The sequence below is a fragment of the Silurus meridionalis genome, chromosome 17, assembly GCF_014805685.1.
Source record: "Silurus meridionalis isolate SWU-2019-XX chromosome 17, ASM1480568v1, whole genome shotgun sequence".
NCBI classification, from domain to species: Eukaryota; Metazoa; Chordata; class Actinopteri; order Siluriformes; family Siluridae; genus Silurus; species Silurus meridionalis.
This window is the reverse complement of record NC_060900.1, coordinates 19,943,523-19,968,778: the sequence shown is the minus strand read 5'-3', so window position 1 is coordinate 19,968,778 and position 25,256 is coordinate 19,943,523. Positions and strand designations below refer to the sequence as shown.

General features: G+C 35.4%; 2 protein-coding genes across 4 annotated transcripts; one reads left to right on the top strand and one right to left on the bottom strand.

Annotated features, from left to right (window-relative positions):
* Positions 1 to 1,110: 1,110 nt before the first annotated feature.
* LOC124400318 (CMRF35-like molecule 1) lies at positions 1,111 to 7,796 on the top strand. Of its 2 annotated transcripts, XR_006928362.1 has the most exons (11): positions 1,111 to 1,253; positions 1,487 to 1,825; positions 2,147 to 2,221; positions 2,431 to 2,499; positions 2,666 to 2,770; positions 2,905 to 2,957; positions 4,195 to 4,376; positions 5,350 to 5,399; positions 5,660 to 5,958; positions 6,086 to 6,424; positions 7,674 to 7,796. XR_006928362.1 is itself a non-coding variant. In XM_046872046.1 (7 exons), exons 1-7 carry the CDS (start codon positions 1,217 to 1,219, stop codon positions 4,345 to 4,347), a joined length of 831 nt encoding a protein of 276 aa, XP_046728002.1. In that variant the 5' UTR covers positions 1,111 to 1,216; the 3' UTR covers positions 4,348 to 4,977. The 2 variants fall into 2 exon arrangements, 1 of the variants encoding a protein (XP_046728002.1); XM_046872046.1 differs by lacking the exons at positions 5,350 to 5,399; positions 5,660 to 5,958; positions 6,086 to 6,424; positions 7,674 to 7,796 and having other exon boundaries at positions 4,195 to 4,977.
* An 8,577-nt stretch (positions 7,797 to 16,373) lies between these two features.
* On the bottom strand, positions 16,374 to 22,820 carry si:ch73-170d6.2. 2 transcript variants are annotated; one of them, XM_046872044.1, is made up of 4 exons: positions 22,720 to 22,820; positions 19,770 to 19,872; positions 19,178 to 19,290; positions 16,374 to 18,372 (listed from the first exon to the last, which is right to left on the bottom strand). In XM_046872044.1, exons 1-4 carry the CDS (start codon positions 22,790 to 22,792, stop codon positions 16,652 to 16,654), a joined length of 2,010 nt encoding a protein of 669 aa, XP_046728000.1. In that variant the 5' UTR covers positions 22,793 to 22,820; the 3' UTR covers positions 16,374 to 16,651. The 2 variants fall into 2 exon arrangements, with proteins under 2 accessions (XP_046728000.1, XP_046728001.1); XM_046872045.1 differs by lacking the exon at positions 19,770 to 19,872 and having other exon boundaries at positions 22,720 to 22,819.
* Between the last annotated feature and the right edge of the window lie 2,436 nt (positions 22,821 to 25,256).

The following is a 25,256-nucleotide window of genomic DNA, read 5'->3' as shown; positions in this document are numbered from 1 at the left end:
AGTTATTTTTGGATTTGGGGATGTATTAAAGTTCATCTCTGGGTTTCTCTGAGAATGTAATACTTTCATTTCACAGAAAGATGGCAGCACAATCCTTTCCTCATTGAAAGTAGCAAAAACGAACTGTTTTTATTTTTGTTTTTTATTTTTTACCAAGTTCAATCTTTTCTATGTCGTTTAAATACAAAATGTTGTTTGTAGCATCAGGTTTATGTATTCTTCACATATATTCTTCTGTCCTGTGCTCTTCAATCACCATCTGGTTTGGAGCAGCAACAAAACAGGACAGAAACAGACTGTAGAAAACCGTTAAAACAGCAGAAAAAATCATTGGTGCTCCCCTGGCCACTCTCCAGGACCTGTACCAAACAAGAACCAGAAACCGGGCAGAAAAAATCACTACTGACCCTTCACACCCTGGTCACAACATCTTCCAGCTTCTCCCTTCTGGCAGGCGCTACAGAACTTTGTTCAACAAAACTGCCAGACACAGGAACAGTTTATTTCCCCAAGCAATCACCCTCACTAACAACTGACCATAATTATATTCCCTGCTCATATCTATTTAGTACTGCACAGAACTGTCAGTCATCACATTATCTTTATATGTTGCACACACTATGGCTGCTATATATTGTACAAAGTTTTATAGTAAACTCTCTAATCATACCTGGCACACAATACTGTCATTTGCACTACCATGCACTCCCACACTTTATGAACATTACTGATCTATTTGTATTTATTACCCACACTGTCTATACTGTCTCATATTGTCTGTATTGTCTTGTATAGTCTGTTTTTGTCTTGTCTTGTCTGTTTTGTCATGTATAGGTTTTATTCATGTCTGTACTTTTGAGAGTCACTAACAGCTGGAACCAAATTCTTTGCGTGTGTCAACACACTTGGCCAATAAACCTGATTCTGATTCTGATTCTGAAATTTTTTACAATTATACAATTTTGATAAAAAATTCTGCTCAAACCATTGAAAAATATGTTTAGTCAGAGCTCTGATATATCAAAAGGTTCCTGTTTCCTTCCTTTACATCACTGCTTCTACTTCCTGCTGATTGTTAAGCACCAGATGTGAACTCTCAGAACTCCTCAGTTGACTTCATGCAGCTCACTGAAAAAGAAAAAAAAAAGATTGTAGAAATAGTTATGTAGCATAATGTGCTGAGTTTGTAAGAACGGCGGGTGATGTACAGAAAACCATGCAAAGATTTCTAAGGACTCTGTCCTTTTTTCAAGGTAAAATAATTATTTATTTTTTCTTCTTTTTTCTTTCTATTTAATTTTAAGAATATCAGCCTGTTGGGTTGAATCAATGCAGATAACCATTTAACAGATATTGTCTTTTTAAGAGTTAGTATTAATAACAAAATAATACTTGTGAGACTTCCCAAACATGATGCTGTTTTTTAGTAAATATCTTACAATTAGCATTTAACAACCATGTACAATGTGTCTCTGTGTGTTTTTAGTTCTGATATGTGCGACATTGAAGAGCAAAGCTGAAAGTGTTTATACAGGAACAGAAGGAGGCAGTGTGGATATCTCCTGTAAATACCCTGATGGATATCTTTATACACCCAAGTACCTCTGTCGTGCTCCATGCACTTCTTCTGATGTATTAATTAAATGTGAGAAGGCTGATAGGGTCGTCTCTAAGGGAAAATACAGTTTAGTAAACAATGTCTCTGGACGTTGCTTCTCAGTCACCATCAAACATCTCACATTACAGGACTCTGGAGTTTATTACTGTGGTTTGAGTAAATGGGGCTTTGACAAGTTGACTAAAGTAAAACTGACTGTCAGTACAGGTAAACATGACTTTAATTTCATATTATAAATATCTCAGCTAATCTCTGTGAAAGAATTGTAGATCTTAGCTACAGATGTTTAATTGCCTCAATTGTAAATAGTCAAGCACTAAATAAATGTATAGTTTGTGATATCCATAAACCATGAATTCTTGTTGCATGCAGAAGGTAAATAAAATAATTTGTATACAATAAAAGTTAACTGTTATTAATAATAATAATGATGATAAAGATGAACGTTAACTGCTTGATATTTGATTTGGTTGGAACTTTAATGCAGCTTTTTATACACTTATGATTCATGTTGATTCTTACACACAGTATCTACTCTGTCTACAAGTTCTTTTGAAACCACGCAGATTACTTGGGCTACAACAGTGATACTAAGTACTGCAGGTACAGAACACAACATGCTCTTATTAAAACCTCTTTTCTATCTTCCTAATAAAATCCTAGAAGAATTAAGTTAATGATCATGTTGGTTTTAGATTCTGTACAGATTTTGGTTGTTTTTATTACCATTTAGATCATTGTTTCATAAAAGAATATATAAACTTAATTGTCTTTTTAAAACTGGTGAAATGTGGATTATATTTATTTTTCAGATAATTTAATGTTAAATAAACAAGCATCATCCACACCTGAAACCTTGGAAACTGCTTTAGACACACACGGTAAACAGTTCAATTTTTACAGTTCAGATGACCTGCTTAGTGATTATGCAGGGTTTCTGAATGAATGAATTAATGTTTAATTTAAACAATATTTTTCATTTTCACAGATTAATGCAATGCAAACTTACTTTGCTATTTCATCCACTGTTAATTATGTTTCTAACAGGACAGCTGCTTCTTGTTTCTGGAGCAATACTGGGCCTAATATTGTGCTGTGTCCTTGCAGCTCTTGCAATTTTTTACAGAAAGAAATCCAGCACACACATCACATGTAATTATGAGGATTCTGTGTGGACGTACACTAACAATTTAACCAAAAATAAGAATGCTTAGTGTTTCTATTTGGTACCATAATCTCAGCATGATTTTCTGTTTATTTTTTTTCTGTTTCTTTTTAATATTTAGCTTTTAAACCACCTGCCCCTGAAGACCAAATTCCATGTCCACAACCTGAACAGGTCTGTCATACCAAGTACTGAACCAGAACAACTACTACAACCCCAATTAAAAAAATAAAATAAAATCCTGTGCAAAATGTAAATGTAAATCTCATATATCCATATTCTATTCACAATAAAAGAACATATCAAACGTTTAAACTGAAAAAACATACAAAATAATTCGTTTTGATAATAATAATTCGTTTTAATAATTTGATGGCTGCAGCAGCTCTCAAAAAGGTTGGGATGGGTCCATGTTTATCACTGTGTAGCATCACTACGTCTATCCATATAGATCTGGGAACTAAGGAGACCCATATTCCCATATTTCTCTGATATAGGATTCTATCTGCTCAACAGTTCTGGGTGCTGTTTGTGGTATTTTCCATTATATGATGCGGCACATTTTCTCAAATGGTGAAAGGTCTAGACAGCAAGCAGGCCAGTTTAGCACCCAGACTCTTCTAATACAAATTCATGCTATTGTAATAGAAGCAATTTGCAGTTAGGATTGTCTTGCTGCGGAATGCAAGGCCTTCCATAAAAAAAGACGTTTCACATTTTACAGGCATTAATACACTCCCATATCATCGTGAGAGATGTGGCTTTTGGAACTGAGGGCGGATAACAAGTCAGATGGTCCCTTTCCTCTTTAGTCTGGAGGACGTGGTTCATAGTCCCTGGTTTCCAAAAAAACCCAAAAACATTTAGATTAATCTGAGCACAGAAGAGTTTTCCAAATTGCCTCAGTACATTTCAAATGAGCTTTGGCCCAGACAGGATGGTGGCTTTTCTGGATCACATTCATGCATGCCTTCTTCTTTGCATGATAGAGATTTAACTTTGTGGATCACATGGCAAACTATGTTCACAGACAAACACTTCTGGATGTTTAAGTGAGCCCATGCATTTTCATTACTGAATCATGACTGCTTTAAAATATTTTTTTATAGTGCACTAATGCATTAAAAAAGGTATTCACAGTCTGGGAACAGACCTTATAAAAAGGGTGTATCTGAGAACCAAAGAAGTGATGGGAATTAAAAATGTTGTTGTGCCATTTAATTATTGCTAAGTTGCCCCTATGTGGTAATGAGTATGTGAGTAGTGCATGTGTATGATGCATCAATAATATACTTATTTGCTCAAATTTGAAACAGTGATGTCAGTGCAAATGTCTCTTTCATTGTAATTTACACCTTTGTCTTTACGCAGCTAATGGGAATGCCTTTTCTCTCACACTCTTTCAATCAAGGAGGACCTTTACCATGTGTATGATGCGCTGTTGGATGTATATAGCTTTGCTGGTCCAGCTAGAGGAGATTCTTCAGCCATCTACAGCACCATTGAGCTCCCTGCTCCAGCAGATAATGACTGCAGTCCATACTCTCTTGTAGCTCCTCATTGATAACAGCTACAGCACTCTATATATGTGAGGTGCATAATACACAAATGGAAAAAAATCATTCTCTGCATTTCTAGAAAATATTTTTGGAGGAACATAGCACATAGAAAAAAAGAAGTGTAATTAACTGTTATCTACATCTTCTTTACATATTTGAACATCTACAGTATAAATAAGTGAGACATACCATGCTATGTGAAATAGACATTTTAACAGAGGCCTGTTGTTTCTGAGACATCCTGTGACAAACTGGCACTTGGCCTTTTAGTATTTTTAGCTTGTACCTGTGAGGCTTATTTTATCATCCTGACTGTGACTTCCTACACAAACACGTGCAAACAATGCAAATGCAGCCTGGAAGCACACTTAGAATTATTTCTTATACTTTTTTAGTTATTTTACTAAAAAGTTATTAATATTTCAGGAGATCAGTAAAAAGTAGAGTAAAATTACTTTAGTTTAGTATACTATTCTATCTTTTTTATTTTAAGGTTTCAGCATTCATTACAGGACAAATCTCATTGCAGTCTGTTGCCTAAAATTAGTCAGAGGCCTGCAGTGATGCACAGTAACAAATCATGAAATTCAAAGAAGCCAGCAACATCACATTTTAAAGTAGACCAAGAGTATATAAGCAAATATATATATATATATATATATATATATATATATATATATATATATATATATATATATATATATATATAGGTTTGAAAGAGGCAGATGTAAAGGCAGAGGGTATGGAGACGGATGATCCGCTATGGCGACCCCTAATAATGGAAGAAGCCGACAGAAGAAGAAGAAGAAGATTTACCCCCTCTTGTTTAATCATTTGCACTTGAATCATATTCTTATTTGCCTGCCTATTTATCGAAATTAGTTTCTGAATAAATAAATCATGAAAAGAAATTGGTTAACACTGGTGTGTTGATTTTAACTGCATTCACTGACTACAAACTGCTGTTTTCTTATTTGTAAGCAACTTTTCCATGATTGTATTTACAGCAACAGAATGTCCTCTATGAGCTACACGTTACTGCACGTCATATATTCAAGTAATTAAAAACTATTTTATATAAATTATATATGTTTCAGTACTGTAAAATCTAGATTTCGCATATTGTACCTTGGCTTTAAAATGTGTTAAAAAATTTATAAACAAGCTGAAAAGTTTAAGTTTGTTACATCATTTGAATAATAAAAACTGTTTGTATAAAGTTATTTTTATAGATTCATTTATAGACTGATTTATTATAATTACACCATATTGATGGCATTTATGGTAATCTGAATCAATACGTGTGATCATTTTCAGAGAAACGTGCTCCCACAACAAAACATCAGAGCTGTGATGTCTCACCTTTTTTTCTGTAGTACTTCCTGTAATGATCACATCACTGCTTCCTCCTCCTACTTATGAAGAACCAAAAGTGATCTCTCAGACCTCCTCTAACAACTGCACCAATACAGCCTACATCCTACAGCTCAAAGGCAGGGAGCAAAATAAAAAAAGAGGAAAAACGTTTAAAAACATGTATAGATATATAGCACACTGTGCTGAGTTTAGAAAGAAGCCTGGCGATGTGCAGAAAGCATGGTTGTTCTTCATGCAAGGTAAAATAAATACATTTATTTGTTCTAGTATTGTTATTTAAATACTGCTTCAAATGAAATGTTTAACAATTATTTTTAATTATTTTGTTGTTACACTGAGCAAACGTGTCTTTGTGTGTGTTTTCAGTTCTTATATGTGTGACAATGAAGAGCAAAGCTGAAAGTGTTTATACTGGAACAGAAGGAGGCAGTGTGGATATCTTTTGTAAATACCCTGATGGATATCAATATACACCAATGTTCTTCTGTCGTGATCCATGCACTTATTCTGATGTATTAATTAAATGTGAGAAGGCTGATAGGGTCGTCTCTAAGGGAAGATACAGTGCATTAAACAGTGTCTCTGGACGTTGCTTTTCTGTCGCCATCAGACACCTCACATTACAGGACTCTGGAGTTTATTACTGTGGTTTGAGTACATGGGACTTTGACAAGTTGACTAAAGTAAAGTTCACTGTCAGTAAAGGTAAACATGACTAAACTTTTTGATTTTTAAATGTACTGATGCTTTTAGTTACAAATATACTACAGAGTTTTAGAAACACGTACAAAATATTTAAAATTAAGAGAATGAAAAATTAAAGCAGCACCGACTAAAGTATTGGCACACCGTCCCCTAATACACCAGATATTGTGACCCTCGTATTTTGTGACCTTAAAGGGCGATATTGCTCAAATTGTTCACTACGCTAAAAGCGTAAATTCAAACCACTTTTCATTTAAATGTTTGTGTAAGAACGCGCCTGGAGAACAGTCTGTTGCTACGGAGAAACTTATTGAACTGTACAGAAAAGATTTATTTACATATTTCAGCAATAGCGCCTTCTAAGGCAGGGGTGTCAAACTCAATTGCACAGGGGGCCAAAACTCAAAGCACACTTTAGGTCGCGGCCGAACAGGACAAACATTTATTAAACACACTTAAACTTAATGTTTTTTTTTTTTTTTACATAAATATGAATAAAAACAGACAGAAATATTATTCCAGAATAAATCAACTTAAACTTTAAATAACTTAAAATATTTTGCTCTTCATAAAAATATCTTCTGTCAAAATTATACAAGTTAGAAACAACTCTTCTACTTTCTGTATCTTCTGCTCTGCATTCAGGTTTTTCAGCTGATCCTGATGTTTTGTCTCGTAGTACCATCTTAGATTCAATTCCTTAATTACAGTCACATTCGCTCCACAAATAAGACACACGTGTTTACCGCAGTGTCAGTAAACATCTACTCAGAGTCCTATCGGTTTTGAAAGGCTCTGTTTTCAAAATAAACTTTTCTCTTCGCCACTGTGAGGCGCTGTTTCACAATAACTGTACAATAGGGTTAAATACATCAACAGAAGTTCGACTTGATTGACGCTGGAATGTTCCCAGGTAGTCTAGAGTTCGGTAAGTCAGCTGAAGCGCTGCATTATGGGATCTGTAGTTTGTGTTATCAGCGCTTCATATCGCCGGGACATTAATAACAATAATAATAGATCTATATAAAATCATCTCGCGGGCCAGATGTAATTGTACGGGCTCTAAGTTTGACAAATGTGCTCTAAGATCACAAAATACGATGGCCACAATGATGTAACATTGACTAACAAAGATTGTACTGTACAGTATTCTGCTTAAACCGTCCAGCTGAAAGTTTCATTAATTAATAACTTTAGTCTGGAAAATAATGCAGCTGTAAATGTTTTTATGGTTTAATTCTGATTCCAGCTGTTTCTACTGAGTTCTCTCCCGCTCCAGTGTCCAGTATGAATAAAATCCTTAAAGCTACAGAGCACTCAGACGCCTCCACAGTAGCTACTGCAGGTAGAGGAAATAAATGTATTCTGTGCAAGTACTTTGTCAAACACAATATACTTATAGATTAAATAATCATCTATTATTATTGAAAGAAATACAGCAATATATGTGACCAGAACAGATAACACCATGTCTAAATAAATACTAATATGTAAGTACATTGTATTCAGAAAGTATTTAGACCCCTTCACTATTTTTAATTTTGTTCTTTTGCACCCTGATACCGCAATCTTTTAAATAAAGTTTTTTTCTCATTAATCTACACTCAGTACCCCATAATAACTTGGTGAATAAACAATTCTATAAACATCTGTAAATGTTTAAAGAAGAAAAAAAATGAAATATTACATGTACATAAGTATTCAGACCCTTTATAACAATATTAAAATTTAGTTTAGGTGCCTTCTATTTCTTTTGAACGTTGCTTAGAGGTTTCTACACCTTGTTTGAAGTCCATCTGTGGTAAATTAAATTGATTGGACATGATTTAAAAAGGCACATACTTTATCCCAACAGTGAAGCATGGTGGTGGCGGCATCATGCTGTGGGTGTGGTTTTCAGCAGCAGAGACTGGAATACTGGACAGAGTTAAGGGAAATGAATAATGGAAAGTGCTCAGGACCTCATACTGGGCCAAAGGGTCAACTTAGTACATGACAATGACCCTAAGCACCAATGATGGACAAAGTACAAAAAGCATGTACTTTAGTTAAAGTAGAGATTACACTCGGTAAACCCAGCCATTATGGATGCATAAGCCAGTGCACTCTTAGTGCCGGTCCCAAGCCCGGGTAAATGGGGAGGGTTGCGTTAGGAAGGGCATCAAGCGTAAAACATGTGCCAAATCAAATATGCGAATCACAAATGAGAATTTCATACCGGATCGGTGGAGGCCCGGGTTAACAACGACCGCCACAGGTATCGTTAGCCGACAGGGTACCGGTGGAAATTAGGCTACTGTTGGCCCGAAGGAGGAGAAGGAGAGGAGGAAGATGTCTACAGAGACGGCAGGAAAAGGAGCAGTGTAGGAGAGTAGAGGTTCGGGTTGGTACTTTAAATGTTGGTACTATGACGGGTAAAGCGAGAGAGGTAGCTGATATGATGGAGAGGAGAAAGGTAGATATGTTGTGTGTTCAGGAGACCAAGTGGAAAGGGAGTAAGGCCAGGAACATTGGAGGTGGGTTTAAACTGTTTTATCATGGTGTGGATGGAAAGAGAAATGGTGTAGAGGTGATTCTGAAGGAAGAGTACAGTAAGAGTGTAGTGGAGGTAAAAAGAGTTTCTGATAGGGTGATGATAGTGAAGGTGGAAGTTGAAGGGATGATGATAAATGTCATCAGTGCCTATGCTCCACAAGTTGGCTGTGAGATGGAGGAGAAGGAAAGATTCTGGAGTGAATTAGATGAAGTGGTAGATGGTGTACCTAGGAAAGAACGATTGGTGATTGGGGCAGACTTTAATGGGCATGTAGGTGAAGGGAACAGAGGTGATGAGGAGGTGATGGGTAGGTATGGTTTTAAGGAGAGGAATGTGGAAGGGCAGATGGTGGTAGATTTTGCTAAAAGGATGGAAATGGCAGTGGTGAACACGTATTTTAAGAAGAAGGAGGATAATAGGGTGACGATAAGAGTGGAGGAAGGTGCACACAGGTGGACTATGTGCTATGCAGGAGATGCAACCTGAAGGAGATTGGAGACTGTAAGGTGTTGGCAGGGGACAGTGTAGCTAGACAGCTTCGGATGGTGGTCTGTAGGATGGTTTTGGAGGCGAAGAAGAAGAGGAGGAGAGGATGATTGGGCAACTACCGCAGGAGTGATGAGGGAGGCACCTAGAAAAGTACTTGGTGTGACATCTGAAATAGAAAGCAAGACAAGGAGACGTGGTGGTGGAATGAGGAAGTGCAGGAGAGCATTAGGAGAAAGAGGTTGGCAAAACAGAAGTGGGATCGACAGAGGAGGGACATGAATTATATTGGTAGAAGAATGCTGAGGATGGAGCCACCAGGTAGGAGGAAAAGAGGAAGGCCAAGGAGGAGGTTCATGGATGTGGTGAGGGAAGACATGCAGGTAGTTGGTGTGAAAGAGGCAGATGTAGAGGACAGGGTGGTATGGAGACGGATGCTCTGCTGTGGCGACCCCTAATGGGAGCAGCCGAAAGAAGAAGAAGAAGAAGAGATTACACTCGGTAAAATATTATTCTAGTAAAAGTAAAAGTGCTCGCTTTAAACTTTTACTTGAGTAAAAATACAAAAGTATTTGTCTTCAAATTTACTTAAGTATCCAAAGTACTATGATTTATTATGGCTATATGGTACTATTAATATTCTTGTCACAAGACTTGAAGTTTTGAGGTAACATGGATGAGACAGAGGAAGTCAGCGATGTAAACATGACTGAGTACAGAGACGTTCCTGATCACCTGATTGTCATCATCTTTTCTCTGCAGTGTTCTATTTGGTAGATGTTCAGTATAGATACATTCATCAGGAAACATCATTTTGGCACTAACTTTATAAACGTGATTAATGCAGCGCACATTTCTGTTTTTCTATTTTTATTAAAAAATATGTAAAAAATATATAAGAGGCGAAATTTAAACCTTCAGTGTAGCACATTTAAAAAAAAAAATTATAAACTCCACTGAAAAATAAATTTTAATTAGTAAACATTTGTTTTACTGATACTATGTGATTTTTCTCTTAAATGAATTTACTGACATTTCTTTTTTTTACTATGCCATTATTTGGTAATGAGTGTAGTTAATGAGAAAAAATCTATTTGAAAGATTGTAGTACCAGGCTGAATATAACAAAATAAAAAAAAGTGAAGGGGGTCTGAATACTTTCTGAATGCACTACAGTATATATGATGTAGCGCTAAAAAGAAACAAGAAATGTGTTTGTTTGCTTGATACTTGATACTGAGTCTAATCTTATCATTTCAACTATACTGCAGCTTTATTGTCGTTTATTATACTCTAATTTTGCAGTTCCTGCTGTGTCTCCTCGTGATTCAGTGTCGGGGCAGAATCAAAGACCTCACAGTGATACAGAGTACTGCTTGTAGAACATTAACACATTTGCTACACTCCAACATGTAGACTCTATTTTTCTGTTATCCAACTAGCAACAGCAGCAAAGTAATATTTATATATAGTTGAAAATATAACTAACTAAATATATATAACTAACTAAATATATTTTTTCTTTTCTTTTTTTTTTTTTTTTAAAAGGGAGTACAAAGGTTTTTTAAATATAAAACATGCAATGCAAAAATATTTTTAAAAGTACTTCAAATAAACGGCATCATCACCACATGTTTTTCTGCTTAGTGCAACTTTGATTACTAAAAATGAAATTGGTTAACATTCCTGTGTTGTTATTTATTAAAAACGTAAAATGTGTTTTCTTAGTGGCAACTGCTTTAAACATTTTATAAATTGTGAGAAATTTTCTAGACCTACAGAAATTAACTGAAATTTAAGAAATTCCTGGTAAAATATTGCATTCATTTTGAGCAAAAAAACAGAGGTGGTGCTCTATAAAGGCAACATTTTATGTTTGTGTCTGATTCATTAAACCATACAGTATGACCAATTAAAGAAAAGTTTTCTATGATTTTGTCTCATTTACTTCTATCTTTTTTATCATCATCTTCTTTGGACAGTTTATTGTGGTTGGGAAGACAGTAAACCACAGTATTCCTAACATATTTAAATGATTAGCTCATAATATTGTCAAGTCTGTTCTGGCACAAAGGTGGAATGAACTTCCCCTAGATGTCCGTACAGCGGAATCCCTGGCAATCTTTAAGCGACGGTTGAAAACCTTCCTCTTCCTGAAACACTTAAATTAGCACTTTCCAAGTTTGCTTTGTAAAAATCAAGAGTTATAGTCTGATTTATATTAAGTTTGTAATCTAGCATCTACCATAATCTACCATAGCCAGTCCTTTGTTATTTTGGCTGTGTGCATAGGGTCATTGTCCTGTTGGAAGATGAACTGTTGTCCCATTCTAAGGTCCAGAGCACTTTGGAGCAGGTTTTCATCAAGGATGTCTCTGTATACTGCTGCATTCATCTTTCAACTCAATCCTGACTAGTCTACCAGTTCCTGCTGCTGGAAAACATCCCCACAGCATGATGCTGTGACCACTATGCTTCACTTTAGGGTTGTATTGGCCAGGTGATGAGTGGTACTTGGTTTCCCCCAGACATGATGCTTGGCATTCAGCCAAAGAGTTCAATCTTTGTTTCTCATGGTCTGAATGTCCTTCAGGTGAATTTTGGCAAAAACACCTGGCGGGCTGTCATGTGCCTTTTACTGAAGAGGGGCTTCCGTCTGGCCATTCTACCATACAAGCCTGATTGGTGGAGTGCTGCAGAGACGGTTGTTCTTCTGGAAGTTTCTCCTCTCTCCACAGAGAAATGCTGGAGCTCTTTCAGAGTGATCATCAGGTTCTTGGTCACCTCACGGACTAAGGTCCTTCTCCCCTGAATGCTCAGTATGGCCCGCTTTAGGAAGAGTCCTGGTGGTTCCAAACTTCGTCTATTTACGGATGATTGAGGCCACTGTGTTCATTGGGACCTTAAATGTAATTTTTTTGTACCCTTACCAAGACCTGTGCCTCGATACAATCCTGTCTCTAAAGTCTACAGATGTTTCCATGGACTTTATGGCTTGATTTGTGCTCTGACATGCACTGCTAACTGTGGGACCTTATATAGACAGGAGTGTGCCTTTCCAAATTGTGTGCCTTTCCAATTTACCACAGGTGGACTCCAATCAAGTTGTAGAAACAGTGGAAACAGGATGCACCTAAGATCAATTTTGAGTTTCATGGCAAAGGCTGTAAATACTTACTGTGATTTTTATCATTTTTTTGTCTTAATAAATTTGCAAAAATCTTAAACGATCTTCTTTAATGTTGTCATTATGGAGGATCGTGTGTTTCATTTTGAGGAATATATTGAATTTATTTCATTTTAGAATAGGGCTGTAACATACCAAAATGTGGAGAAAGTGAAGCGCTTTGAATACTTTCCCAGATGCACTGTATGTTAAGTATGGCTTCACTAAAAAGTATTAAAAAGTACTAAAAAGTATTAAATTAAGGTACATATAGAACAGATAAAAATGTACAATTAAGTTGCGATTAATCGTTAACTCATGACAATCATGCAATTAATTGAGATTAAATATTTTAATAGATTGTCAGCCCTTTCAGGTACTTATTGTGCATATACAAACTGAATGCACATTTATATACTGTCTATAAAAAATAGACATACCTGCTGAAACTGCAGGTATTTGTGATATAAATAAAATGATACAAATCATAGCAGGTCATTTACTACGTTTAACCCCTTGTTGCCTAAATTTATTCACGATTATATTAAAAAAAATATTTGTTTTAGCTGTCAAACAGATGCTGAATTAAGTGGAGATTGTTAATTTGAATATTAACAAATTATGCCTAATGTCGCTAATTTGTATCATTTATATTTTTTTGTATGATGCAAAGTAGCGACATTAGGCATAATTGGGATTAATGGTAATTAAACACATTTTCCAGTTTCAGGTATGTAGATTTTTTTTATTGATGCTGGTTTTGATCATTTACTTCAGTCCAGATCCTCCAAATCCTCCAGATTTTTCTAAACCTTTCAACATCAGATGAAGGCCACCCTTCTTCTTCCTTGACATATCCTTGCCTTGCATGTAGAGTGCCTGTGCAATGGATGTTCTAAAAGCAAGCAAATCCTTCTGATTCTTTTTAGGAATATCCAATGAACCACAATCTCGTCTGGCTGGCTGTTTACAAAGGCCATATTAACAAAATAAAAAATAACCTATGGTGGTACTTTTTTGACCTTATGTGGATGCAACAATATGCAATTAGTGCAAGAGCATCAACGCTGCACATGAACAGGCTAATGATGCTTGGGTATACAACAGACACTTTCTTTTTCAACTTTTTATTTATTTATTTTTATTTAGTTCATTTTGTTTTGCCTAAAACAAATAGCAGAAATTTCATTTATATCCCTGCAGGCTATTTTTACATTGTTGTTGTTGTTGTTGTTTTACAATAACTATAGAAGTATATTAACAGCAAAATTAATTAAAGCATTTAAAATCTTGGCACAATATTTTGAATTTTTACTATATTGCATCAATACAGTATTAGTCATATGCATATTATTCATATTATTCTTATATTGCCTAATGTAGCAAAAACGTGACAAAGCAACACTTTCAACATTTTTGTCACAGAGTTTATTCCGATATGTCAGCAGCAGAAGCAAACAACAAGGTGGTACATATTTTTTATCTTAGCACAACTTTCCTCAAATTTGGACAATTTCCCAAAATTAGCAGCCAAATTCCACATGCATGGCCCCAATAGTACAGTACTTCGCTTCCATCAGGTGGGTGAAGTTTCCACTATGTATTGGACCAGTGCTTCCAATACGATTCTTGGTACGTATCAAATATGCATCAACTGGCATTGGAGGGATACATACGCCAAATCAGCTGCATTCGGGCTCGGAAGCAGTTTAAAGCGAATTTGCGACAATTGTCTACAAGGGGTTAATATGATATCAACATAGAGTCAAGTAAAAAACAAAATAACAGCTGTATAATTGAAAACATATTACATGATACAGACGCTCCCCACTTTAGGAACATTCACTTTACAAACTTTAATGGATACAAACAAACCTGTCCTCAAAGTCGTAACGAGTCGTAATGAGACTACATGATGTGCACTGGGCTAGGGCAAATTTATTTTTTAAGTAAATTTTTTAAGTGTATTTTTTTATTTATTTTTATTTATTCTTTATTCATTTATTGTTTATTTGATAGTATTTAAAGCTCTTACATCATTAGGAGATATGTGTAATCAATAACAAACACAGTAACAACTTGGTCGGTTGTTCGGAACGTAACTCGTTCGTAAGGAGAGGAGCATCTGTATTATGCCCAAAATCCTATACAATAGTCTTCTCAGCCCATATCAATTCTGCTGCATTGTTTGGGGTGACTGTATGTGTGTTTTGGAAGAATTCTGTGAGAAAAGGCTTTTATCTATCCACCCTAACCTATAGCCCAGACATGCAAATAATACAAGAGAAATTTTGTTAGATACAAGTAGTAAGCATTGCTTGCTAGGTGTTTTTGCAGATCCTTTTATAGTTCTGTCTCTTTGTAGAAATTCGTGTCCAATAGTCAGGTCTCCTGCTTTGAGAATGTTGATGGAGAAGTATAGAGAAGGTCAGAAGGAGTTGCATTGTGTGTTTGTGGATTTAGAGAAAGCGTACGACAGGGTGCCTAGAGAGGAGTTGTGGTACTGTAAGAGGAAGTCAGGTGTGTCAGAGAAGAATGTGAGGTGGTGCAGGACATGTATGAGGACAGTGTGACAGCAGTGAAGTGTGTGATGACAGACTGGTTCAAGGTGGAGGTTGGACAGCATTGCAGTGGCTTATGATACTGTAGAGTTAGTTGTTAGTTTGTTAGCTTAAATAACATGCAGCTGGTCTTATGTATAAAGAACGACATATACTCACAAATCTTTTAAACTTTTGTGAAACTTGTCTTTAGAGAATCCAGTATCATTATCAGAGATGGCAAAAGTACACACATCCTTCACTTAAGTAGAAGTACAGATACTCGTTTTAAACGGCTGGTAAAAGTTAAAAGTACTGACTATACTTTTTTTTACTCAAGTTAAAGTAAATAAGCATTTTTAAATAAAAAGAATAAAATAAAAAGGTTTTAAAGTAATTATGGTGTTTTAAATTACGTAAATCATCAGGACACCAAATGGAACCTTTGCATTGTTTGTCAACCCCAGAGGGTTCATTGTGTGCATTATGGCGGATTTTGGTGTTAAAACCTTGATGCAGAATTAAAACAAATGATTACTGATTAAAGAAATCTTTTCAGTGGAGTTAATTTATTTTTTAATATCTAAGTAAATATATGTATGTATGGATATGTATGGATGTGTAAAAAAAAAGTAACGAGTAAAACTAAAAAGTTAAATAGTGAATTACGTACTGATACCAGAAAAATCTACTTAAGTACAGTAACAAAGTATTTCTACTTCATTACTTCCCATCTCTGATAATTGAATAAGTAATATTTACTAATACATTGAAAAGTAATACAGAGATGAATAAATGTATTGATTAATGTTGCAGTTTAGTGAACAACCACAGCAAAGATATTATACTGTAAAATAAAACAAGACACAGTTAGTTTAAATTATTTTTGAAGTATATAGTTTATATTTATATAATTAACATGCAAAAGATCTTTATAATGATCATCTCATTACCTTGTCTTGCTAACTTACAGTTAGAACAGGGGTCACCAACCTTTTGAAACAGAGCTACTTCTTGGGTTCCCTGATTAATGTGAAGGGCTACCAGTTTATTACACACAAGTCGAAATAACAAATTTGCTCAATTTACCTTTAATTAAATGTTATTATTAGTAATTAATGATTTAATTCTATATATAGTCATCTATATTTTAATATTGTCATTTTCAAATTCACACCGATGCAAGTGTGATTTAAAAAAGAATAGCAAAAAAAAGGTGCAGCTCACTGGTAAGTGGCGCTATGGTGAGCTATTTTTAGAAAAGGCCCGTGGGCGACTCATGTGGTCCTTGCGGGCGACCCGGTGCCTGCGGGCACCATGTTGGTGAACTAGAACCTGTTGCATATATAGCAAACTATACTGTATAACATACTATATATAGCATACTACATACTAAAAAAAAATCAATGAAAAGCAATGTAATATGACGGAAATGAAGAAAATATTCTAATCTAATCACCTGATGTATAGACTCAGAGTTTAAACATCATTTAACTAGCTCATTCTGGTACCACAGTGAAAACATTTTCTACTTTTTCCTTTACTGTGCTACACCACTTTGTCATATTATTATACATTCCAGTTACTCTCTGTCTAAAGGTTTTCTTTACACTGTATTTCCTCTCATGTTCAGCAAGTGGTATGCCTTTCTCCACTTTCTGCAGAATCAGAGCACGTTTTTTTATCTCTTCCAACTCAGCAATGCGCTTTAAGTAGCCTTCTTTAGCCGTCAACTTCTCAGACTCAATCAGTAATTCAATGTAATCTGGTGTGGACAAGGGATCTGGGCGAAGAGCAATTTCCTTCAGACGTGACAGGCTTTTGGCAAGTTTGTCATTTAACTGCATGACTTTTACTTGAACATCCTCATATTCATCCTCCAGCTGCTGAATAATTTTCTCTATTGTCATACTTTTACCCAAAGCCTCTTCATATTGCTTTTTCAGATTTGCGTATGTCCTTTTCTCTTTTATAAGTTCTGTTTCAAATCTGTATGGCATGTTGTGATGCACATTCCAGATGCAGTGACCAGGACACACTGTACATTTGTCATCTTTCATTGCTGAACAAGAGTATTTTTTGCTATCTTCTTTAATGTAGCATGGATAATGGCAGGTGAAGTTGCAGCCAAGGCAATTTGTCACAAACGTTCCCTTTTCAAGGTCAATCTTCTTACTCTTTTGTACTTCAACCATATATTCAAAATTTTCATTTTCTTTTATGACATTCTGGTTTTGTTCGAGTGCTGATGAAGTCATTCTTATTTCCTCAAGTTTTGACAGACCCATTTGGATGAGTGGCTGCACTCCTTTTACAACTGCCTCCAGCTGTTTGCGTTCAGTGAGAACTTCTTTTGTGAGCTGAAGACTTTTGGTTTCCATTTTCTCCAGGTGATTAAAAAAACGTTTCATGCTTCCTTTTCCCATTTTCCAAAACATTTCATCAAAATTGTCTTCATCATCCACCACTTTAGTCTGAGCAAAAAGTGCAGAATTGTTAAATTTGAAATGAAGCAATGTTCCATCTTCCTTCTTTACACACGGTATATCAGCCGCTTCAATGGCCTCTAGTACGGGAGGTTTTTGGCCATCAGCAAAGGTGATCATAATGGTGATATTGTTTGCAATGTCCTTTCCAAAGATTGAAAGAATAGCTTCAAATATGTATTTCTGGGTTTGGGTTAGTCGAGCTAATGCTGACTGTACTACAAAACAAACAGCATCAAGAGCAACAACACCATCTTTTTCAGAGAAGAACTTTCTGATTTTCTCAGTGATCTCCTTGTCTTGTGCAATTCCCCTTGTGTCTCCAAACCCTGGTGTGTCTATGATTGTGATTGAATAAGGAACCTGGAAGCCGTTTTGATGATGAATCTGATATGCTGTAACCTCTGAAGTCTGGCTCTCAGCTTGTGTTTTATTGGTTTGTTCATCTATCAGTTTAAATCTGCATGTATCACTCCACTCTACTCCCATTATATAGTTGATCATGCCGTTAATTAGAGTGCTTTTCCCAGAGCCAGTAGCACCCAGGAGCATTATTGTTTTGTTTGAACAAGGTAAAGAAGTATATCCAAAGTCTTTTTTACAAAGATCATCTTTTCCTGTGTCGTTCAGATTCAGTTGGTAAAGTGAAGGATTGCCAGTACTTATTTTAGTGTAGTTGTTATCATTTTTTATTTTGTCTTCGATATTGTTGCTCATTGTGCTTTGGTGGTTATCTGATAAATATGATAAAAAAAAAAAAAAACATATTAAAACTCAATAAAAATGTGTAAATAAAAAAATTGGCAATATAGTGTATATGGCATGTCTGCAATGCCAGTCTATGCAAAGCAGCTTTTCTATATAGACCACAAGTAAAAATGCTTTTGTCATTCATTTTTTAAATTTAAAACATAGTTTATTTTATATATATATATATATATATATATATATATATATATATATATATATATATATATATATATATATTAATTACAAATTATATATAATTGTATATAACTGCATGCCTTTACTTATCCAAAAACTAGCTGATGGCGAAAAAAATAAGAAAATTAGACCACTTTTACAAATATTGCACATTTGCTTACATTAACATAGTAAATATATATGTTGCAAAATCTTTTATGCTTAAGTCAAGATGTTGTAAATTATCTTTTTTTGTTCAAGAATGTTCAAACTTCTTAAACTTGAACTGTGTGTTTAAATTCAATCTATAATGAATCTATTATGTTTTACAATAAATACATTAAAATGTGTCCATTAAACTTTCAGATTTGAGAAGTCAATAATGCTGTGGTATAACTGACATTTACAAATAGTTCGGACATTTTATTATCATTATCATATTTATTATTGTTTTCATTTCTGAATTCCACTATTTATTTATTTATTTTTTTTTTCAGCCAAAGGTTTGTTTTTTGTTGAAGCTGTGCCATCATATATGTTGAAAAAAAAAAAGGTTTTAGTCTGTTTTTAAATATGTTTGATAAAATGAAGTAGGCAAAATTAAGGTATGTTTACCTGGTTGTTTGGTAATTCCGATTTTCCCACTTTCATTTAGATCTTTGGGTTCTGTATTAGGTGATTTTTTCATGCTTGAACAGACATTCTCCTGTTCCTCTGGATGCTTTTTACTGTCCAAAACATGCAGATAGGCATAAAAAATAACAATAAAACATTAAAACAATTAATTATATTAAAAGGATTAATTTTTTAAAGCTTAAAAAAATTATGGTTTAATGTTTGTTTGAACTTTCTTCTGGTTTTCAGGTTTCATATATATATATATATATATATATATATATATATATATATATATATATATATATATATATATATACACACACACACACACACACACACACACACACACACACACACACACACACACACAAGGGGTGTTCAAGTGAAAGCGAGACTTTTAAGTTTATAAAATAAAACATTACATTTCAAGGAGTGGAAACTGCATTTCGACATATTCCCACTATATTTATACACTTCTCCAAGCATTTAACTAATGCCTGGAAATATTCGGCATAGGAAGATTTGTCAGGATGCTTAAACCATCCTTGGACAACCTTCTTCACTTCGTCATCAGTTCAGAAATACTGACCTCCAAGGAACTTGTTGATTATCCAGAAACGGGCTTTCAATGCGTTGACTGTTCACAGGAATTACTGCTGTAGTCTGGGAAGCACCATGACCGGGATCATCACCTGGTCATAAGTATGGTATGTGATTTTAGAGCATTGCATTCCACATTTAGTCCAAATTTGCTCTTATAATTCTCTCCACTCTTCTGGGGAGCTGTCCCACTAGATTTTGCAGTGTGCTTATGGATATTTGTTTATCAGCCACAAGGGTGTTACAAAAGGCAGGTAGTGATGTAGGTGAGAAGGCCTGGGGTGCATTCATCCCAAAGGTGTTCAGTAGGGATGAGATAAAAGCTCTATAGCAGGCCACACAAGATCTTTCTTTCCAAATCATGTAAACCAGATCTTCAAAGAGCTCAATTTGTGCACAGGGGCCATGCTGGAACAGGTTTAACTTCAAGTGAATGCAGAATTTTATTATAGACATATAGATATTGAGTGCCTCCAGCTTTGTGGTAACAGTTTGGAAAAGGAACACATATAGCAGGAAAGGTCAGGTGACCCAATACTTTTGGCAATATAGTGTATATGGCATGTCTGCAATGCCAGTCCATGCAAAGCAGCTATTTCTATATAGACCACAAGTGAAAATGCTTTTGTCATTCATTTTTTTTATTTAAAACATAGTTTATTATATATATATATATATATATATATATATATATATATATATATATATATATATATATATATATATACAGTGCCCTCCACAATTATTGGCACCCCTGTTTAAGATGTGGTCGTGGACTTCAAAAATTCTCCTTTTTTAAAACAACATAGAACCCAAATGCAAAAAGAAAAATCCAACCTTTTATTTAAGTACATTACTTTGGTGGTAAAAATCACACATTTAGAAAAAAAAAACAACCTTGAAATCATGTGTGCCACAATTATTGCCACCCCTGATGTTAATACTTTGTACAACCTCCTTTTGCCAACAAGACAGCACTTAATCTCCTCCTATAACATTTCACAAGATTGGAGAACACAGAGAGGATTTTGACCATTCTTCTTTGCACAATCTTTCTAGATCATCCAGTGTCCTGGGTCCTCTCTTATGCACTCTTCTCTTTAGCTCGCCCCACAGGTTTTCGATTGGGTTGAGGTCTGGGGACTGAGATGGCCATGGGAGGACCTTGAGTTTGTGACTGCTGAACCACTTTTGTGTAGATTTTGCCACATGTTTTGGATCATTATCCTGCTGAAAGACCCAATGACGACCCATCTTCAGCTTTCTGGCAGAGGCCATCAGGTTTTTATTTAAAATATCCTGGTACTTCAAAGCGTTCATAATGCCATGCACCCTAACAAGGTTCCCAGGGCCTTTGAAGAGAAACAGGCCCACAGCATCACAGATCCTCCACCATACTTCACGGTGGGCATGAGGTGCTTTTCGGCATACTCATCTTTTGTTTTACGCCAGACCCACTTAGAGTGTTTGTTGCCAAAAAGCTCAATCTTAGTCTCATCTGACCAAAGCACACGATCCCAGTTGAAGTCCCAGTACCGCTTAGCAAACTCCAGACGTTTACGTTTGTGAGTGTTAGTGAGAAAAGGCTTTTTCCTTGCATGCCTCCCAAACAGCTTGTTGGCATGTAGAGAGCATCTGATGGTTGTTTTGGAGACTCTGTGACCCCAAGATGCCACTCTTTGATGCAATTCTGTGACGGTGAGCTTGGGAAATTTTTTTACTTCTCTTACCATCCTCCTCACTGTGCGTTGCGGCAAGATAAACTTGGGACCTCTTAGAGGCTTTTTTGTCTCTGTTCAAGTTGTTTTAAACTTCTTAATGATTCCTCTGACTGTAGATACCGGCAAGTTAAGGCGAGTGGCTATTTTCTTGTAGCCATTGCCTGACTTATGAAGGTCGACACACATCTGCCTTACTTGAATGGTGTGTTCTCTTGTCTTTGCCATGTTGACAAATGGGTAAGAGAATTAGGCCTCTGTGTCACGTCATATTTATACCCCAGGGAAACAGGAAATCATGAATTACTAATTAAAAGTCCCTAGATACCCTGACCAACCTTAGCAACTACAGAAAAATATATAAAAAAAAAAAACAATTAAATTTTTCAGAGGAATTGTTAGGGGTGCCAATAATTGTGGGACACATGATTTCAAGTTTTTTTTTTCTAAATGTATGATTTTTTACCACTAAAGTTATGTACTTAAATGAAAGGTTGGATTTTCTCTTTTTGCATTTGGGTTCTATGTTGTTTTAAAAAAGGAGAATTTTTAGAAGTCCACGACCACATCTTAAACAGGGGTGCCAATAATTGTGGAGGGCACTATATATATATATATATATATATATATATATATATATATATATATATATATATATATATATATATATATATAATTACAAATTATATATAATTGTATATAACTGCATGCCTTTACTTATCCAAAAACTAGCTGATGGCGAAAAAATAAGAAAATTAGACCACTTTTACAAATATTGCACATTTGCTTACATTAACATAGTAAATATATATGTTGCAAAATCTTTTATGCTTAAGTCAAGATGTTGTAAATTATCTTTTTTTGTTCAAGAATGTTCAAACTTCTTAAACTTGAACTGTGTGTTTAAATTCAATCTATAATGAATCTATTATGTTTTACAATAAATACATTAAAATGTGTCCATTAAACTTTCAGATTTGAGAAGTCAATAATGCTGTGGTATAACTGACATTTACAAATAGTTCGGACATTTTATTATCATTATCATATTTATTATTGTTTTCATTTCTGAATTCCACTATTTAGTTTTTTATTTTTTTCAGCCGAAGGTTTGTTTTTTGTTGAAGCTGTGCCATCATATATGTTGAAAAAAAAAAAGGTTTTAGTCTGTTTTTAAATATGTTTGATAAAATAAAGTAGGCAAAATTAAGGTATGTTTACCTGGTTGTTTGGTAATTCCGATTTTCCCACTTTCATTTAGATCTTTGGGTTCTGTACTAGGTGATTTTTTCATGCTTGAACAGACATTCTCCTGTTCCTCTGGATGCTTTTACTGTCCAAAACATGCAGATAGGCATAAAAAATAGCAATAAAACATTAAAACAATTAATTATATTAAAGGAAAATGATTAAAGGCTAAAAAAATTATGGTTTAATGTTTGTTTGAACTTTCTTCTGGTTTTCAGGTTTCATATATATATATATATATATATATATATATATATATATATATATATATATATATATATATATATATACACACACACACACACACACACACACACACACAAGGGGTGTTCAAGTGAAAGCGAGACTTTTAAATTTATAAAATAAAACATTACATTTCAAGGAGTGGAAACTGCATTTCGACATATTCCCACTATATTTATACACTTCTCCAAGCATTTAACTAATGCCTGGAAATATTCGCATAGGAAGATTTGTCAGGATGCTTAAACCATCCTTGGACAACCTTCTTCACTTCGTCATCAGTTCAGAAATACTGACCTCCAAGGAACTTGTTGATTATCCAGAAACGGGCTTTCAATGCGTTGACTGTTCACAGGAATTACTGCTGTAGTCTGGGAAGCACCATGACCGGGATCATCACCTGGTCATAAGTATGGTATGTGATTTTAGAGCATTGCATTCCACATTTAGTCCAAATTTGCTCTTATAATTCTCTCCACTCTTCTGGGAGCTGTCCCACTAGATTTTGCAGTGTGCTTATGGATATTTGTTTATCAGCCACAAGGGTGTTACAAAAGGCAGGTAGTGATGTAGGTGAGAAGGCCTGGGGTGCATTCATCCCAAAGGTGTTCAGTAGGGATGAGATAAAAGCTCTATAGCAGGCCACACAAGATCTTTCTTTCCAAATCATGTAAACCAGATCTTCAAAGAGCTCAATTTGTGCACAGGGGCCATGCTGGAACAGGTTTAACTTCAAGTGAATGCAGAATTTTATTATAGACATATAGATATTGAGTGCCTCCAGCTTTGTGGTAACAGTTTGGAAAAGGAACACATATAGCAGGAAAGGTCAGGTGACCCAATACTTTTGGCAATATAGTGTATATGGCATGTCTGCAATGCCAGTCCATGCAAAGCAGCTATTTCTATATAGACCACAAGTGAAAATGCTTTTGTCATTCATTTTTTTTATTTAAAACATAGTTTATTATATATATATATATATATATATATATATATATATATATATATATATATATATATATATATATATATATATATATATATATACAGTGCCCTCCACAATTATTGGCACCCCTGTTTAAGATGTGGTCGTGGACTTCAAAAAATTCTCCTTTTTTTTTAAAACAACATAGAACCCAAATGCAAAAAAAGAGAAAAATCCAACCTTTTATTTAAGTACATTACTTTGGTGGTAAAAAAATCACACATTTAGAAAAAAAAAACAACCTTGAAATCATGTGTGCCACAATTATTGCCACCCCTGATGTTAATACTTTGTACAACCTCCTTTTGCCAACAAGACAGCACTTAATCTCCTCCTATAACATTTCACAAGATTGGAGAACACAGAGAGAGGATTTTGACCATTCTTCTTTGCACAATCTTTCTAGATCATCCAGTGTCCTGGGTCCTCTCTTATGCACTCTTCTCTTTAGCTCGCCCCACAGGTTTTCGATTGGGTTGAGGTCTGGGGACTGAGATGGCCATGGGAGGACCTTGAGTTTGTGACTGCTGAACCACTTTTGTGTAGATTTTGCCACATGTTTTGGATCATTATCCTGCTGAAAGACCCAATGACGACCCATCTTCAGCTTTCTGGCAGAGGCCATCAGGTTTTATTTAAAATATCCTGGTACTTCAAAGCGTTCATAATGCCATGCACCCTAACAAGGTTCCCAGGGCCTTTGGAGAAACAGGCCCACAGCATCACAGATCCTCCACCATACTTCACGGTGGGCATGAGGTGCTTTCGGCATACTCATCTTTTGTTTTACGCCAGACCCACTTAGAGTGTTTGTTGCCAAAAAGCTCAATCTTAGTCTCATCTGACCAAAGCACACGATCCCAGTTGAAGTCCCAGTACCGCTTAGCAAACTCCAGGCGTTTACGTTTGTGAGTGTTAGTGAGAAAAGGCTTTTCCTTGCATGCCTCCCAAACAGCTTGTTGGCATGTAGAGAGCGTCTGATGGTTGTTTTGGAGACTCTGTGACCCCAAGATGCCACTCTTTGATGCAATTCTGTGACGGTGAGCTTGGGAAATTTTTTTACTTCTCTTACCATCCTCCTCACTGTGCATTGTGGCAAGATAAACTTGGGACCTCTTAGAGGCTTTTTTGTCTCTGTTCAAGTTGTTTTAAACTTCTTAATGATTCCTCTGACTGTAGATACCGGCAAGTTAAGGCGAGTGGCTATTTTCTTGTAGCCATTGCCTGACTTATGAAGGTCGACACACATCTGCCTTACTTGAATGGTGTGTTCTCTTGT

Excerpts from the sequence above, each read along its gene's own strand:
- si:ch73-170d6.2 (XM_046872044.1), bottom strand. The coding sequence starts at position 22,792 with ATGAAAAAATCACCTAGTACAGAACCCAAAGATCTAAATGAAAGTGGG. Across the intron at positions 19,873-22,719 it reads CGGAATTACCAAACAACCAG|GTGATGATCCCGGTCATGGT; the intron begins GTAAACATACCT and ends ACTTATGACCAG. Across the intron at positions 19,291-19,769 it reads AATCAACAAGTTCCTTGGAG|TAAAAAGCATCCAGAGGAAC; the intron begins GTCAGTATTTCT and ends TGTTTTGGACAG.
- LOC124400318 (XM_046872046.1), top strand. The coding sequence starts at position 1,217 with ATGCAAAGATTTCTAAGGACTCTGTCCTTTTTTCAAG. Across the intron at positions 2,500-2,665 it reads AACTGCTTTAGACACACACG|GACAGCTGCTTCTTGTTTCT; the intron begins GTAAACAGTTCA and ends TGTTTCTAACAG. Across the intron at positions 2,771-2,904 it reads ATCCAGCACACACATCACAT|CTTTTAAACCACCTGCCCCT; the intron begins GTAATTATGAGG and ends TTTAATATTTAG.